Source organism: Neophocaena asiaeorientalis, unplaced genomic scaffold (genome assembly GCF_003031525.2).
Source record: "Neophocaena asiaeorientalis asiaeorientalis breed wild unplaced genomic scaffold, Neophocaena_asiaeorientalis_V1.1 scaffold155, whole genome shotgun sequence".
In the NCBI taxonomy this organism is placed as follows: Eukaryota; Metazoa; Chordata; class Mammalia; order Artiodactyla; family Phocoenidae; genus Neophocaena; species Neophocaena asiaeorientalis.
In genome coordinates this window covers 5,079,224-5,097,230 of record NW_020173040.1, presented here as the reverse complement: position 1 = coordinate 5,097,230, position 18,007 = coordinate 5,079,224, and the positions used below count along the sequence as shown (strand labels likewise).

The following is an 18,007-nucleotide window of genomic DNA, read 5'->3' as shown; positions in this document are numbered from 1 at the left end:
TTTTTTTTCTTTTTTTTTTTTTTTTTTTTGCGGTATGCAGGCCTCTCACTGTTGTGGCCTCTCCCGTTACGGAGCACAGGCTCCGGACGCGCAGGCTCAGCAGCCATGGTTCACGGGCCCAGCCACTCCGCGGCATGTGGGATCTTCCTGGACTGGGGCACGAACCCGTGTCCCCTATTTGGCAGGCGGACTCTCAACCACTGTGCCACCAGGGAAACCCCTTCGCTTGGTTTCTGAAATACACTCAGATCCAACTCTGGCACATTCTTAAAAACCTAGGTCAAGTCAAAGTTGCCCATGGATCCTTCCCTGACCACCCAGCCATGTCGCTGTCCCTCTGCTGAAGTCTCTAGGACTTCTTGTCCCTAACGCTTTTTGGGCAATTGGCAGGCACTGCTGCCTTACGTTGGAATGGATGATACACGTGTGCATTTTTTATGTTAACTGAACTCCGTCTCCTGAAGGGCAGGGATGTATCTGTGTATCCCCCAGAGGACTTTACAAAGCACCTTTGCCGCACTGTGAAGACACAAGAAACCTAGGAAAAGCTGTGTGCGTGTGTGTTCTGGGTATAATGACGGAGCTGAACTTTAAGCCCAAGAGTGCTCTGGCAACATCAGGAGGACTTGGAGGAAGCAAAGTCAAGTGCACAAGCCACCATTATTCCCAAGAGAGATGAGCAGGGCAGGGGACAGGGAGGAAAGTTGAAAGTCAGAGACCAGGGCCTCTTAGCAAGTTTGGATTGGAGTAGGCGAGCAGGTTTCCATGAGAAGGTCAGGACTGTAATCTGAGGCGTGCTCTGCCAGATTTTTGCAGGCAAGGGATTACAGGTGTGTGCTGGGAGCCGGAGAGAAGCTGAGTTCACCTCACGGCTCTGCAGGGAGTCGTAACAGCTGCTACAGTGGGGGCCAGCCTAGCTGGCAGTCTGAATACCTCTACTCTGAACACCCTGTTCCAGAGAATTCATGGCTTCCAACCCTGGTATGTCCTTGCCAGCAATGCTGCATGAGTGGTTAGCCCTTGCTAAGCTGTAGGTCACCCAGAAGCCTCCAGGACAGCCCTCAAAAGGCCAAGGCTCAGTACAGGAAGGCTACAGACAGACTGCTGCGTTGCGTAAGCGATGTGCCTCTTGAGTAGTGCTGGTGCGTCCTGCTCCCTGCCAGGGGCTGGAGGACCGTTCCCTGGACCACACAAAATCCATGGACATCCTCGTGACCTTTATAGCATTCATCACACCTTTCACTGTGGTCAGCTTTTTATAACTTTCAAGACCCTGCCTTCTACCTTGAGCTCCAGCAGCCTGCTCTGCCCTGATGATGCCATGGCCAGTTCTGGTCCCTGTGTTCCCTGGGAGAGTTCCAGCCAGAGGACCAATTATGGGTCCCCATCTTGTACCTTTGGAATGTTCCTGAGTGGGTTGAAGGTTGCTCTCACATGAATCCAGGGAAGCAGGACAACCCGGCCTTCCCTCTCCAGTAAGAGGGGAAATGAAGAGGGTAAGCTTGGTTCTCTTAACAGCTAACCCTCCTTCTGCTCATCGACTTTGAGAATAGCTCCGTCTTTTCTGGCTTCTTTCTGACCCTCTCCCACTCCTTCAGTTGTCAGTGTCCTGGGACAGTATGTAGGGTCAGCTGTATGCTTAAAGAAAGAAAATTAGAGAAAAAGGAATTCTTAGGCCCTATCCCTGGAGATTCTCTTTAACTAGGTGTGGACGGGGCCTGGGAATCTGGCATTTTTGTACAGGTATACATGAAAGAACGGCTAGGGGATGGATGACGGACTTACTAGTTGCTGAGTAATTTTTACTTCTTTCTTTGTCCAACTCTTTACTGTTGGGATTTTTCTAGAGTGATCATGTATTTCTTTAAAAATCAGAGAAAATGATGTCATTAAAAAACAAAAACCAGATCTGGAAGCGATCAGTCTTTTCCAGACACCATTAACCTTCGTAACTTTATTCCTCATTTCCGCAGGGGGACTTGATCTCATCTTCATGCCGGGTCTTGGGTTTGACAAACACGGCAACCGTTTGGGGCGGGGCAAGGGCTACTACGATGCCTACCTGAAGCGCTGTCTGCAGTCCCAGGATGTGAGGCCCTACACCCTGGCCTTGGCTTTCAAAGAGCAGATTTGCCTTCAGGTCCCCGTGGATGAAAATGACATGAAGGTAGATGAAGTGCTTTACGAAGACTCCTCAGCATCTTAAATCCTGATGACCACAGCCAAATAATCAAGGTTTTGTGCCAGAGAAAAGCCAAACACGTGTATTTTCCCTTGTCAGAAATTAGTGGAAATTGCACAACAATGTGAATAAGGGCCGTAGTGTTTTCAGTGTAGTTGTCAGATACCGAACATGAAACCATTTTAAAAACTCGATAGCAGTGTGTGTAATAGAACATTGATTAAAACGGAGGCTATCACCATATGATTTTCAGCTTAACTTTCTGCTATTAATGTCCCAGGTTGATCTTTCTGTTTTATAGTTTAAGTTAAATATTTATGAGGCACTATGCTCCAACTCAGAGTGTGAGGGGAAAATAAACTCATCTGTAGTGGACACTTTCATTAAGTCCTGTCATGGGCCTGGGTCAGTCTGGCACACATATGGAGATTCAGCAATTATTAAATGATTTATTGGTGTTTGCTTTGTGTACAAAGTTCTCCAGGAATATTATACCCTTTCATCATGGCTTCACTTAACTCAACCTGAAATTTTATGTCTGACAGTTTGTAGCTTTTGATGGTTAAAGGACTGAAACCTTTTATGATTTAAATATTTTAATTTCGGCCGATTTGTTTCCATCTCTGCTGTTCTGTGTGTCAGTCACTTACGAGTTTAAGATCTGATATCCTGTAAGTTAGAAATTATTTCTGTTTATGGGTGGTATCTGCTTTGGAAATGAAATTTGGGCTGAAGGTTGGCAGATGCCATCACAGCCAGGGAAAGGGAATTTTGTGGGGGGAAGATTTGGTTATAACCAGAGACCCAGGGGGCTTCCTGGGTCCTGCTCTCTCACTCACACCCCACATCCTACCTCTCACCAGGTCCTGTTGATTCTGCTTCTGGAAACCCTCTTATATCTGTTCCCTTCTCTCCTCGCCCTGTCGTGCCTTTTGTCCAGTCTCTCAGCATCTCTAAGCTGAACTGGGCAAGAGCCTCAGCCAGTGGCTTCCTTGCCTTCAGTCTGGTCCTGTTCATTTTATTTCTCAAACTACAGTCAAAGTGATCTTAGCAAACATGAACCTGATCATGAAGGACCCCTACTTGTCTCTTTCTAGCCTCTCTTCTCCCCGTATTCTTCTTCTGTACAACTTATGCAAACGTTCACATAGCTCCCTAAACACTGCCAGCTTCTTCTGCCCTTTGTGCCTTGTAAGTGTGCTTTTCCTCTGGCTGCAGTGCTCTTTCCTCTTTTGTTCATTTGGAAGACTCCTGTTTATCCTTCAAGACTCAGCTCCAATGTCACCTCTTCTGTGAAGTCTTCCTGTGTTCCTTCACTTGTTTAAGTGGCCCTGGTCATTGTCCTCCTTATCACATTGTCCTACATGTCAAATATTAACGGCCATGTCTACCCCTTCACCAGACTGTGAGTGCCAAAGAACAGGGATAATCTTTATACTTCCCACTTTCGGTAGACACACAGACAATGGTGGGTGTTAGATAATTTTTTTAAAAATCCAAGGTACTAGAATTTATTAGATTGCTAATTGTAATTTATATTGACATAAAATTATTTAGCTTAGAAATTAATACTTGTTAGTTTGGAGGAAAGACTTTACTTCTTCGGCATTGTTTTCGACTCCAGAAACATATTTTCTAGTTCGTGAAGAAACAATTTATTTAATGACCTGTGTCTCTCCTCATTTGATACTCTCATCCACATGAACAAATCGGTTTTCTAGAACTGGCCAGCATAAGCACTACATGTGGCCGTTGAACTCTGGATGTGTGGCCAGTCTGAATGGAGAAGTGCTGATTCAGATTTTGACTATCTAGTATGACAATGAGAATTTTTTTTGAATGAGTTAGTTGAATACATTCAGATGTGTTTCATTTGAAACACGCATCCCTGTTCATAATACCATATGATTTGGTGTTTTATGCACAGAAGTAAAAACACTTAAAAAATGTCAATTGGGCTAAAATCAAACGTTCACAATATAGTATATACAGTGAGAAATGGGAGGGAGACAGAATTTCTACAAGCTGTGAAGCCACATTACTGTACTGGTGAGAAATCTTAAGGGTTACTTCAACCATAAGGTTAAGGTGAAAGTTAACATAGCTGACATGGCTGTTGGTCTGAAGTGGTTAAGCAGTAAAATTCCTGGACGGCTGCAGGTCTGGAAACTTTAGAACTTTAACACGTTAGAACTTAATCTGTGTTGTTCTTCTGGCAAAGGAGAGCATTGAAAAGCCCCTCCCCAGCTCCTCAAGTGCAAACAGAACACAGAATCAACTGGCCAGAAGACCCAGGGGCTGAGATTCAGGAAAGCCCGAGGGCTGCAGGGTCCCTCGCCTGGAAAGAGGACCTTTCCCTAGTGACCATTAATGGGCAGTGGTCATTGCGCAGAGGGTATAGGAAAGGGGAAAAAGCCCTGATGGTGCAGGTGATGATGACACAAGCAGAGGCTGAGAACAAGGCCGCCTCGAACTCAGGAAGAGAGCCAACATGAAAGAAGAATGATGGTGGTCTTAGGTGAGGGGACAGTCCAGGCAGAAGAGAAATCGCAACGAGATCTGAACAGAACAATCCTTAGTATTGGGGAGTTGGAAATATATGTATGTCTATAATTGCCTATTCCATAGAACTGTGCTTAATTTAACCAGAAAGTAAACCATTAACTTTAGTTCATCTAACAGATATCAGTAAGAACAGTACACTAATTACAGAATTCTACTAAGTAAGAGATGGATAACTGTGTCTTATGTCTAGGCGTGGGTGACATGGTGCAGAAGCTTATTGGTTTCTGGTCCCAGTTCTCTTTTTGTTTTTTTTTTTCCGTTCAGAGATCATTGAAATTCAGTTAATCACATTGCATTTAGTCATAAGTTAACATGCTTATTTCCTCCACTTGCCTGTCACCTCCTCAAAGGAAGATTTTCTGCCAAGTTCATGGTTTACTCCAGTACCTGTCACAGTCCCTAGCACAAAATGAATGGCCAATAGATCCTTGATGAAGGAATGAACCAATGTGTTTGTTGCCCTGAGTGCGTGGTGACCTTGCCGGTTTTTACGTTGGTTGCTGTTTGCTGCTGAGATTCTCTCCTTTCAGCATCATCTCAGGGTTGGATTATTCTGGAACACATTTTCTATTACTGCAGTTGCAATTCCTTCCTTGGCCAGTCCATATGTGTGTGTTGCATTATCTGTGCTGTTTGGCCTTGTTAATACATTTCTTCTTTGCATCTTTGTGGTCATCTTTCCTCCTATGTCCAGGCAGTCTTAGGCCTTCTGCCCTTTAAGGGTGATCTCTAATCCCTGCAAGCCCCTGCCCCAAATATATGTTTATTTATGTGCTTAAAAATAAGTGGAGAGATGTTCAAAATGGCGGAGGACTGAGATGTGGAGATCACCTTCCTCCTCATAAATACATCAAAAATACATCTACGTGCGGAACAACTACAGAACAACTACTGAACGCTGGCAGAAGACATCAGACTTCCCAAAAGGCAAGAAAATCCCCACATACCTGGGTAGAGCAAAAGAAAAAAAACAGAGACAAAAGGATAGGGACAAGACCTGCACCAGTGGGAGGGAGCTGTGAAGGAGGAAAGGTTTCCACACACTAGGAAGCCCCTTCACGGGTGGAGACTGCGGGTGGCAGAGTGGGGAAGCTTCAGAGCCACGGAGGAGAGCACAGCAACAGGGGTGCAGAGGGCAAAGCGGAGAGATTCCCGCACAGAGGATCAGTGCCGACCAGCACTCACCAGCCCGAGAGGCTTGTCTGCTCAGCCGCCGGGACGGGTGGGGCTGGGAGCTGAGGCTCAGGCTTTGGTGGATCCCAGGGAGAGGACTGGGGTTGGCGGCGTGAACACAGCCTGAAGGGGGCTAGTGCGCCACAGCTAGCTGGGAGGGAGTCCGGGGAAAAAGTTTGGAACTGCCAGAGAGACGAAAGACCTTTGTTTCGGCGTGCGTGAGGTGAGGGGATTCCATCCCAGTGTGCCCACAGAAGGCAGAACACCACCTAAGCAAGCTCCAGAGATGGGCGATAGTAGAGGGAGATCAGCTCCGTGCTCTGTGACCACCTAGAGGGGTGGGATAGGGAGAGTGGGAGGGAGGCAGAAGAGGGAGGAGATATGGGGACATATGTATATGTATAGATGATTCACTTTGTTATACAGCAGAAACTAACACACCATTGTAAAGCAATTATACTCCAATAAAGATGTTAAAAAAATAAGTGGCAAATTTCTTTTTAAATAATAGTTATGTATGTTAGGAAACATACACATAAAAGGAAAAGATGAGATCATTGAAACAGTTATATCTATAATTTATAATATAATGTACTCAATTTCTATAAAGGAGAGCAACGTGATGGACGTTTTTTGGAAATTTACTATTTTTGAAAACCTTATTTTAACCCCTTTTGAATGATTCAAAAGTCTGGTTCTAATTTCAGTTTATTTTAGTATTTGGTTTTAAGGGCTTCTATAGCTGAAAAAGATGCCTTCCAGAAATAAGCAGATCCACATGGAAGCAGTACTGCCCTTACCCTAAAATTTGCAGTTCTGTCAGTTTTGCAAATTTTTTAAAAAGTTGCAATTGGGCGAGTAAGTATCCATATTCTTGAGGTGGATTATTCTTGCATATTAATCAGAAGATCCTGCACATTTACTTTGTTAGTAAATGGGTTTTAAACTTATCGAAACTCCTTGAAAGATTTTAAACTGAGTTAGAAAAATTCTGCTTCCAAGTTTTTTAGTTGTGCAGATACGAAAGTGTTTATAGGTGTCAAGCATAGTTTATCGCAACATAATCATATAATGATGAAAATATTTCCAAATAACCGTTTTCAGTATGCTCTCTCCATATCATGTTTCTTTCTGAAGAAAGCTCCTTTCTGTGTCTTAGATGATATATGACTTTTACCCTGAAGATTCAAATGAGATGTATTTGGTGTGGAGGTGTGGAATGCGGGGAGATATTTGCTTAGGTAGCAATTTACTGGTGGCCATTTATAATCATAGAAAAGTCAAAAAGTTTTGAACACTCAACCTTTGTGTAAAAAAAACGTGCAAAACTCATCTTTTTTTTTTTTTTAGTGTGTATTTATTTGGTTGCACCAGGTCTTAGTCCAAGCAGGCAGTCTCCTTAGTTGTCACATCTGGGCTCCTTAGTTGTGGCTTCTGGGCTCCTTAGTTGTGGCTTCTGGGCTCCTTAGTTGTGGCATGCAAACTCTTAGTTACGGCATGCATGTGGGATCTAGTTCCCTGACCAGGGATCGAGCCCAGGCCCCCTGCAGTGGAAGTGCAGAGTCTTAACCACTGGACCACCAGGGAAGTCCCAGCAGTGCTTTCTACATGGTATCCAATAGTATATCTTGACAAATGTGCCCAGATATTTTTACCCCTAAATTGTTTTATGAGTACTTCATCCATATTTCCATGGCAGGAAGAACAAGTGTTTTCTACATGGTATGCTACATTTTGGGTTTTTACTATTAAGGAAGAAAAAAGACATAAACATTTAGGATTATATTTAGGGAACATTGTTTAAAGTATATTAGTCAGTAATTCATGATATTAAATATTACTGAAAACATTATGGAGGTCTGTCTTCATCTTCTGGACCCATAGCTTCTGCTAACCACGATGGCTTCACACTTTTCAATATATATTTGAAGAGTGAGGTTCATCATTACTATGATGAGCACAGATCCCTGATACAAAATATCTTTGTGATCATTTCAAGTTTGGCGGCTCACTTCCTGGCAAATCTCACTGTTCTCTTTCCTTGTCATATGGCTGATGAATAGCTTTTACCCGTAGCAGAAGTATATCGGCTGTTGTTGCTCACTTGTGTTTGCATTATTCGAATTATCTTTGTGCTATTCTTTCTTTGCAAGAAACTTTTTAAGCCACTTTTCCATTTTAAGAGGATTGGTTTAGTAAAAACTACATAATGTAACACATAAATCCATGTGCCTGGAAATATTAAAATAACAGTACGTCTCAGTGTGCTGAAAGGAACGAAACACTTCCTTTCACAGTATCCAATAGCTATTTTCTGGCTTGCGTACTAACTGGACATGGGGCCTTCTGATGTGCTGGCAGAGTGAGGGGCCGATGTCAGTCTATGTTTTAAGCTTCAGCAAAACTTAATTCCTTGTCTTTTAAAGATAAAAAATAAATATAACTAGAGATTCTAATTTCTTCCCAAGCCCCAGTTGTTCACCTTGCCCACTCCCTGGGGCGTGTCACCCTGTTTGGAGACCACTGCTCTAAGAACATGTCCTCCCAGCTGGATGGGTAGAGGGTTTGGTTCTCTGGTCCCTCCATTAAGAGGTGGCCTGAGCTGCAGGGCACTGACTTCATCCGCCCCTCCTCTCCTTGGCTCTTGTTGACCTTGTCTTTTTTGTTTTTTTAGTGTGTATTTATTTGGTTGCACCAGGTCTTAGTCCAAGCAGGCAGTCTCCTTAGTTGTCACATCTGGGCTCCTTAGTTGTGGCTTCTGGGCTCCTTAGTTGTGGCTTCTGGGCTCCTTAGTTGTGGCATGCAAACTCTTAGTTACGGCATGCATGTGGGATCTAGTTCCCTGACCAGGGATCGAGCCCAGGCCCCCTGCAGTGGAAGTGCAGAGTCTTAACCACTGGACCACCAGGGAAGTCCCAGCAGTGCTTTCTACATGGTATCCAATAGTATATCTTGACAAATGTGCCCAGATATTTTTACCCCTAAATTGTTTTATGAGTACTTCATCCATATTTCCATGGCAGGAAGAACAAGTGTTTTCTACATGGTATGCTACATTTTGGGTTTTTACTATTAAGGAAGAAAAAAGACATAAACATTTAGGATTATATTTAGGGAACATTGTTTAAAGTATATTAGTCAGTAATTCATGATATTAAATATTACTGAAAACATTATGGAGGTCTGTCTTCATCTTCTGGACCCATAGCTTCTGCTAACCACGATGGCTTCACACTTTTCAATATATATTTGAAGAGTGAGGTTCATCATTACTATGATGAGCACAGATCCCTGATACAAAATATCTTTGTGATCATTTCAAGTTTGGCGGCTCACTTCCTGGCAAATCTCACTGTTCTCTTTCCTTGTCATATGGCTGATGAATAGCTTTTACCCGTAGCAGAAGTATATCGGCTGTTGTTGCTCACTTGTGTTTGCATTATTCGAATTATCTTTGTGCTATTCTTTCTTTGCAAGAAACTTTTTAAGCCACTTTTCCATTTTAAGAGGATTGGTTTAGTAAAAACTACATAATGTAACACATAAATCCATGTGCCTGGAAATATTAAAATAACAGTACGTCTCAGTGTGCTGAAAGGAACGAAACACTTCCTTTCACAGTATCCAATAGCTATTTTCTGGCTTGCGTACTAACTGGACATGGGGCCTTCTGATGTGCTGGCAGAGTGAGGGGCCGATGTCAGTCTATGTTTTAAGCTTCAGCAAAACTTAATTCCTTGTCTTTTAAAGATAAAAAATAAATATAACTAGAGATTCTAATTTCTTCCCAAGCCCCAGTTGTTCACCTTGCCCACTCCCTGGGGCGTGTCACCCTGTTTGGAGACCACTGCTCTAAGAACATGTCCTCCCAGCTGGATGGGTAGAGGGTTTGGTTCTCTGGTCCCTCCATTAAGAGGTGGCCTGAGCTGCAGGGCACTGACTTCATCCGCCCCTCCTCTCCTTGGCTCTTGTTGACCACATGTTTGTATCCGACCTCCTATGACCCTTTCATCTCGCTGGTCCCCTGTGTCCCAATACTGGTCTCCTTGTCTTCTGAGTGCTCTTTTGGGGCTGTTCTCTTGCCCACAGTGTTTTGAGTACTAGGAGAAATAATTTCTCTAAGTTAGTCCTTGACAAACAGAATGCCTTAAAGAACCCTGTCACCTAGGAAACAGCAGATGCCTTTCTTTCGGTTCTTTTCCTCTGAGACTTCGCCTGGCTGACCAGTATCCACTGTTTGGGTGCATCGGAGGACTTCTGAGCCTAAATAAAAGACGAGGAGCACTTTTTAAGTCCCTCAATTCTCTTCACATTTCATACCTCTGCCCACCCCCCAGTTGCAGCTGTTTTTCTTATATGTGTCCCGTAAATATCCTACCTATACTTTTTTTTTTCACTTGATCAAGATTTATTTCAAGGCCTGAAAACACTGACTAATCAAAAGTGGCCCTACTGCAATTTCTTATATAAACACTTAATATAAAACTTAAAAAATTGTAGACACTATTAACTAAGTCCTAAACCACACACTATAGGTTTTTCAAAAACAATAGTTATTTAACAAAATGTAAGGTGACAGTATCAAAGAAATTTCACACTTAATGAGGATATAATCAGTCGCAAGCTACTCAAAGAAACACATCTTTTTAACACCTTCCATGTTTGTTTTTAACTTTGTTTCATAGAACCACTGATAATTGGGGCTTCTTTCAAGTATAGGATTTCTAACATGAAATTACATTTTCTAAGTATTTCTATAAATAAGAAATGAAAAAGACACATACTACATTGTTTGCCGTAAATTCATACACCAAAAAGTCAAAACAATCCAACTGAATTTATTCCTGCTTCCCCCTTCTCCAACATTAGCTTTAGATGTTTTTCTAAATATTATATAAACAGTTTTGTTAAAATCAGTTCTCTCATTTATGCAGATTAGGGGAAAATGGTTTTATAATGGGTTATCTTTAAAATTACCTTCTAGATAGCACTCTTTAGCCTTAAATTACATTGTGCTCACACAGCTACAAGAGTTTGCATTTGCTCAGGAACATATAATTACATTAAAAACAAATAACTTTGTATTTCATAGTTTAGTTGGCTCTTAAATAGTTTCCCTAGGGGGGAAACAAGTATTTTGTGTTGTTTAAGAAACTGGTATATATAAATGAACTGCTAGGTGTTCATTTAAACTTTGAGGAAACCTACAGATGAAGTTTTGGGTGTTTTTTCTAAAATGCAAGAGATATGCACTTAATCACTCTTCATATAGTGAAGGGATGGGATGGCAGATACAGACGCAGATGAAACTCTACATTTTGTAAATGTAGAGTTGGATATTCTAAATGGAAAAACTGACACACAGTTGTTTACAGAAAACAAAGGTTAAGAAAAATGTTGAAGAATATCTACTCTTAAAGAGGGAAGTGTTATACAACACAAAAATGAGACCTAGAGATTCGAAAAACACTCATTTTACTGTTTTAAAAGAAAAACAAAAAAACTAATAGAGAGTCTAGACCAATTAGAACTGAGGCAGCTGTAACAAAAATGGAACCCAGTACAATGATTTGAGCCCTTAAAGGAAATGACTAATTGAAATGAAATTTCACAAGTCTTTATGTCTATAATAATATATAAATGCACAAAATATCAAAAATACGAAGTCTGGATTTTTCCCCTTAGGTTTGTAATAAACTGTCAAACCTCTGCTTAACATAGTTACTTTCATAAACCTTCTGATTAGCAGAGCATGCTACACAGTACATGCATGCTAAAATTTTACCATGAGAATTATAGTTCTCATCTCAAACTAGTGAATTGCCTGTTACCCATATTTATATATATTTCATTTCCATTAAAAAACACTTAAGACCTTTCAAGTGTACATTTTAATCAGCATATTACATAAAAAAGAATCTTGATTTTTAAAATGAACCTTTTTAGTACTGTAACATGATGGGTTTAATTGAACAGTTGGAACATAATATGGTAACTACATTGTACTGTTTAATTCACAGCTGTAGGAAAATGTTTGATTTTAAAAATATAACCAGGATGAGGCTGTAGAGTTATGAGCAGTAAAATATTAGAAAACAGTGAATGAATAAATAAGATGCTTTTCCATCAGTGGCCATTCGTTATTTTGCTTTTAGGAACCTGGAAGAAATTGTCTTCTTTGAGTTTCAAATGTTCTGGTAAATCTAGTCGTTTCTTAGCTTCCTCAATATCACCTTGAATTGCTGAAATAAGTGACTCTAAAGAATCAAAGTTCTTTTCTGGTCTGAGGTAGCCGACGACGGCCACATTGAGAAGTTCCCCATAGAAGTCCTCTTTGAAAGTATGCATGATACGAGTTTCCATGGACTTTTTCGTATTCTTGTAGTATGGGTTCCATCCTATGCTCATCACCGTCTTATGGACGTCTCCACTTCCAACACTGACCCAACCATGGTAAATGCCAGTGGATACATCAGCTGGAAGATTATCTATTACTTGTTCAGGAAAGTTAGCTGTAGGGATGCCTAGCTGCTTGGAGCTGCGACCGAAGCCCCGCGCCACCTGGCAGCGGCAGAAGTAGGGCAGGTGCCTCATGACGCCGTCAGCTTGGGGTGCGGGCTGCGGTCCAGTTTGCGCGTCCGGCGGAGCCGCCATCGAGGCGGTGCCAGGACCTCCCGGACCCGCTGGGGGACACGGGCGGGAGCTCCGCAGGCCGGCCGGCGGGGCGAGCGCACAGGCGTACGACGGGCCGAGCGGCACGGACGACATACCCCGGCGAGACCCTCACGCAGCTGACCTTTTCCGTCAGCTGCTCAGACTCAGAGGCTGCGTCTGGGCTCCGGAACGCCGGCGACCTCGGAAGTCCCTACCTATACTTTTAGCCTTAAAATGATATGTTTAAAAAGTATACTTAAGAAGCAAACAATTGTTTCAGTGGTGAATCAGACCCCGAGGAGTTCACTATTAGAAATGGTGAACATCTGGTTTATCACTGAGAAATAATCTCTTTAGGATTGAAATGTAAAAAGTGTTTGTTATTTCCTCTCATGAAAAGAGAACGAGTACTATATTATTCTGAAGATCTGGGTTGGATATTTGTGGACGTTGATGCTGGAGAATAGATAGATCCTATAAGTCCTAAATATTTGCTGTTCCTCACATCTAACAAGAAGGTAAGGTAGCCAATGCTACTCCCTGTAGTAATGCTTAATATTGATATAAGACCCAGTGGACAATGGAGATAGCGGTGTGGCGAGGCACATCCTCCACTCCATCCTCCATGCTTCCATGCGTTATCGTCGTAAAATATATAACTCTACTTATATCGCTTGCCTGCTTAACAGCTTTTGATGGTTCTCTGTTGCCCAAAGAATAAAATGTAAACCCCTGGCTAGCATCTAGGACCCTTTATAACTTTATTACAACCTCCCTTCTTATCTCTTTCTCCCTCTTTCTCTCTGAACACACACACATACACACACACACCTCATTTCTTCTAGACCAATAATTCTAGTTACATCAGAATCCCATATTCTGGGTAAGAGCTAGATTAGATCATTATACAGTTGGCTATTAGAATGCATCTAGAATAAGAGAGCTGTGTTAACAGCACGTAGTTCAGGAATGGGAGATCTCAATGAGGAACCAAACTGTTCTCGAAAGTGACTTATCGATTGCCTGTGGATCTTTTTTTTTCTTTTTAATTTATTTATTATTTATTTTTTGGGGCTGCACGGTGGGCATATGTGTATTCTGTTGTTTTTGGATGGAATGTCCTATAAATATCATTTAAGCCCATCTTTTAAAATGTATCATTTAAAGCTTGTGTTTCTTTATTTATTTTCATTTTGTGTGATTTGTCCATTGATGAAAGTGGGGTGTTAAAGTTCCCTACTATGATTGTGTTACTGTCGATTTCCCCTTTCATGTTCTGTGCTAATGGATGGGGTTGTGTTACTGTCTTGCTAGTTGTTTGGCATAGGATGTCCTGTACTGTAGCTTGCTGATCATTGAGTGGAGCTGGGTCTTGGCGTTGAGATGGAGATCTCTGGGAGATTTTCGCCATTTGATATTACGTGGAGCTGGGAGGTTTCTTGTGGACCAGTGTCCTGAACTTGGCTCTCCCACCTCAGTGGCACAGTTCTGATGCCTGGCTGGAGCATCAAGAGCGTGTCCTCCATGCAGCTTTCTGTCCTCTGTTTCCACACAGGTATTGCAGTCTACTTTGATATCTGAATGTTGAGTCTGATCAAGGAAGCTGTAAGTTCCACTTGCATGAGTTCTTTGAGCAATTTACTTACTCTGGAGCATCAATCCTTGGTGAGACAGGCAGAATCATTCGTCCATGAGCTGGAGATGGCGAAAGGGGGTGCTGGCTTCTCCCACGCTGTCCGCAACTTTGTTGGCAGGTCAGCCCTGCCCTGTGGGTGGCAGGCTGGGTGCAGCTGTGTGCCGTGCCAGTCAGCACCGCTGGGCCCGGACGGCCACTGCCAAGGGGTCTGGAGCGCAAGGTTCCTCGGTCCCGGGGTGCAGAGTCCGCTCCTCTGTGCTTTGCCTGGTGGGAGGCTCTGAGTTCTCTCGCTCCGGACTCAGGGACGGGGCGCGCGGCTGTCCCCTCCAGATGCGGAGTGCCCTGTTCACTCCTTCCTCCTCCTGCCCGGGAGGCACATGCATGGGTCTGGTCGCGGCCACCGCCTCTGCCGTTCGCGGGCTGGCAGAGCGTCCCCGCCCCACCGCGGGTGCAGCCGGGGGCTGGGGTGAAGCGAGATGGATTCCCCTCCACGAGTTCGGGCTTCCCCACCCGGCGCGGACCGGGAATCGGTCTGCTGCCGCCGCTGAGGGTGCAAGAAGCACTTAACGGCAGCGCAGCCTGTGCCACCGGCTCCGGCTGGAGGCGGCGGTGGCGGCGCGGCTCGCACGGGGACTCGAAGCGTGGAGTATTCACCACTGGACCGCTAGGGAAGTCCCGCCTGGGGAATCTTGTTACATGCAGATTCTGATTCAGTAGGTCCACAGTGGGACCTGAAATTCTGCATTTCTAACAAACCTTCAGGTGTTGCTGCTGGTTTGCTGTGCACTCTGAATAGCAAAGCCCTAAGCTGTGCTGTTCAGGATGGCGGCCCTAGTCACATGTAGCTCTTTAAATTTACATTGTTTAAAACTGAATAAAATTTAAAATTCACTTCTTTGGTCACACTAGCCACATATCAAGTGCCTACTGTATTGAATAGCACAGGGATGAAACATTTCCAACACCGTAGAATGTTCTATTAAACAGCACTGTTTTCTAGAGCACTGTTTTTCAGACTGTTTTCTACAGGTCACCTACTAAATCAGAATCTCTAGGGATAGGGGACTGGAAATTTGCATTGTAAACAAGCACCCCAGGAGGTTCTTATGCATGCTAAAGTTATAGGAAAACTTTTACAGAGTCGTAAAGTCTGATGTTTAGAGATACGTCTAATGTGGGAATAGGTAAATATCAGAGACAGACATGGAGAAGCAGCTCAGCTTAAATTGGAATGCCCTTCTTGTCAGCCATGGGAAATATGTCCAGTTGTCTACAGGTGCAATAGGTTTCACCTGGTGGAGCTGACCTCTGACACCAAAGCCATGTAGGGTGGAAGAGGTATAAACTGCTCAAGCCAGGAGTGTTCTGCAGGTGTGCAGCCTGTCCCAGATGTGTTCTCTGATCCCACATGCCTCCTGGTCCACCAGGTGCTAACATCTGGTGCGGACTAGAAGCTACATTCAGTTTCAGGGATGACTCTCAACCCAGGTTAGTACAATCCAGAAATAGTTCTCTTCTTTTTCTTTAGATCTTTTGGATCTCCCTTTTCTGTGCAGGAACATATTTTGGGCAGATCCTCTAGTTTTTGGATCACCTTCAGATATAAAAAGAAGTTCCATTCTCAGGTTTCAAAAAGTTCAGTCCAACCTTATATCAAAAGTTCACTTTCTCATCCAACTCCATGCTTGTTTCTTTCTTCCACCTGTGGGGAAGTGGGGAGAGGTCTCGGTGTGGTATTTCACTTCCCTTGCTCCTTTCTTCTGGCACAGAAAGTTCTGACAATGGAGGAAAAGGACAAAGCTCACCTGAGTGGGCGCTGGTGTAACCTGGCCATCAGTGCCTTCTGCATGCCAAATGCCCACTTACGGGCTATCTTTCATAGAGGCACTTTGTGAGAATCTCTGCTGGGACTGCGTGCACCGAACCACTCTCCCGCTGACCTCTGGTAGCCTCCTCCCAGCCCCTGCCCTCCAGAGGCACAGGGAGGGCAAGGAAAATGACACAGCCTTCTCTATAGCTGCAGAGTCCCTTATTTCAAAGAATCGTCTTAATCTCTTACCTTTTCTAATACAACCTGGAGATGGATGATTGTGGTGGCTAGTTGAAGAACCATGCTGGCTACCTTTTACCTGCTGGTAAAGCCGGCATGGATATGTGTGTTGGACGCCTCTTGTGCTGCTCCTATGTCCTCTGGGGCTGTGTTTTTCTCCAGCCATTGCTGCAGCAAACTGGCTGCCTACAGGTGAAGACAGCATCTCTCCTCACCTGCAGGGCTTCCCACCCCGGAATGTCATGTCTGAGTAAGACCCTTGCAAGAGCCCTCTCAGTCACCCTGGCGCATGTGCACACCTTGCAGTGCGGGGAAGTCAGCATCCCAAGGGGCAGCGCTTGACCAGTGCAGGTCAGGAGCCCGTGGATGAATTCTCTCCACTTCCAACCTTTGGGCAGACAATTCTGAGTTCTCTTCTGCATTGCTCCTCAAAGGATCACCAGGCTAGTAGTGCTGAACTTCCGTGACCTTTCTCTGCTTCCTCTTCTCAGTCCCCCGTTCCTGTTTCTCGGGCCACTTCCCCAAATATACTTCTGCATGCATTTCCTTGTCCCAGGGTCTGATTTTCAGGGGACCAGGCTAAAACAACATGTCCCTCACTTCTCTTTAGAATGTGTAGATACCTGTCACCATTGTCCCTGCCATGGAGACTGCAGAAATTCCAGGGACAAGGAAAAGCCCCATGGAACCACATTTTACACATGGTAATTGTACATGGGGAGCCGACAGGCACAGACTGATCACCGAAGCGGAACTCCATGGTGGTTAGCAGTCTGCACGGCATTCCTGTTGATAGAAGTTCACGTTCTTGTTCTCCTTTTTGAATGTGGGTGATGTACAGTGGACAGATAAACCTTGATTTACTTGTTGAAGAGAGCTCTCCAAAGGCAGGAGGTAAATTGGAGTCTACTGTCTGAGGTTACTTTGTGTCTGACTATATCAGCTATGGTCCTTTACTTCAAGCAGAGACCGAACTTAAGTAAGAGAAAAAGAGATATTGGAAGGAGCAGTGGGTGCTGTGATGAGCTGCCTGATCCCCATTTAGGACTGAAATATGCTTTGCTCCAGCTGCCAGAATGTTGGCTGCTGGCAGCTCAGAGCTGAGGCCCTCGCCTGGAATTGCTCTTGGCTAAACAAAGTCATCTTTCCCAAGGTTAGCGCCCCTTCTTGGTGACAACCCATACCCAGTGTCTGGTCATTGTAGAGGTACGAAGGCCTGGCTCCTTGCTTCAAGGCAGGCTGCCACTGAAGGGCCATCCTAGCTGCAGCTCCCATGGGACTGGCTGAGGCCTGTGTGCTGTGCACAGCTGCATTGCAGTTCCAGTTCTCTCCCTGCCCAGTTCTGTTTCTTTCCCTCCCTCAAAGCCTTAGAGCATTCCTCGGTAAACTTCCAGCACACCAATCTCCAACTCACTTTGTTTCCTGGGAAATCTGATACTGGGAGTTCACAGAACTGAAGGAAGAACTAAACGCACAAAGGATAGAAAACAGGGCAGCCCTGGGGATCCTAGTGGCAGAAACTTGTAAATCCTTTAGAGGGATGTCAGGGCATCTCCGCTCAATATTCACATTCCTGGGAAGGAATATATGATGGGCTTGTTAAGGTCAGGAAGAAGGGCCCTGTGATTGCAGCCCCATCAGAACTGTGTGAAGCAGCAGACAAGAAAGAAAAACAGTAAGTGTCTTCTGGACCACGGTATCTGGAGTTCCCTTGGAGGAAGAAGTTGAATATGTTGGCTGAGGACTG

General features: G+C 44.1%; 1 protein-coding gene and 1 pseudogene across 20 annotated transcripts in view; one reads left to right on the top strand and one right to left on the bottom strand.

Annotated features, from left to right (window-relative positions):
* The window catches only part of MTHFS (methenyltetrahydrofolate synthetase), a 269,324-nt gene that overhangs the window by 44,887 nt on the left and 206,430 nt on the right, over positions 1–18,007 (top strand). Inside the window, exon 3 of one of the 20 annotated variants that reach the window (XM_024742779.1) lies at positions 1,974–2,763. The exons of 18 other annotated variants lie outside the window; for them this stretch is intronic. In XM_024742779.1, the coding sequence (XP_024598547.1) occupies positions 1,974–2,206 (233 nt within the window). In that variant the 3' untranslated portion in view covers positions 2,207–2,763. Of the gene's footprint in view, positions 1–1,973; positions 2,764–18,007 lie in introns of those variants that run through there. One more of the 20 variants, XM_024742780.1, reaches the window with a different exon arrangement.
* LOC112398303 (riboflavin kinase pseudogene) lies at positions 10,866–13,655 on the bottom strand (annotated as a pseudogene).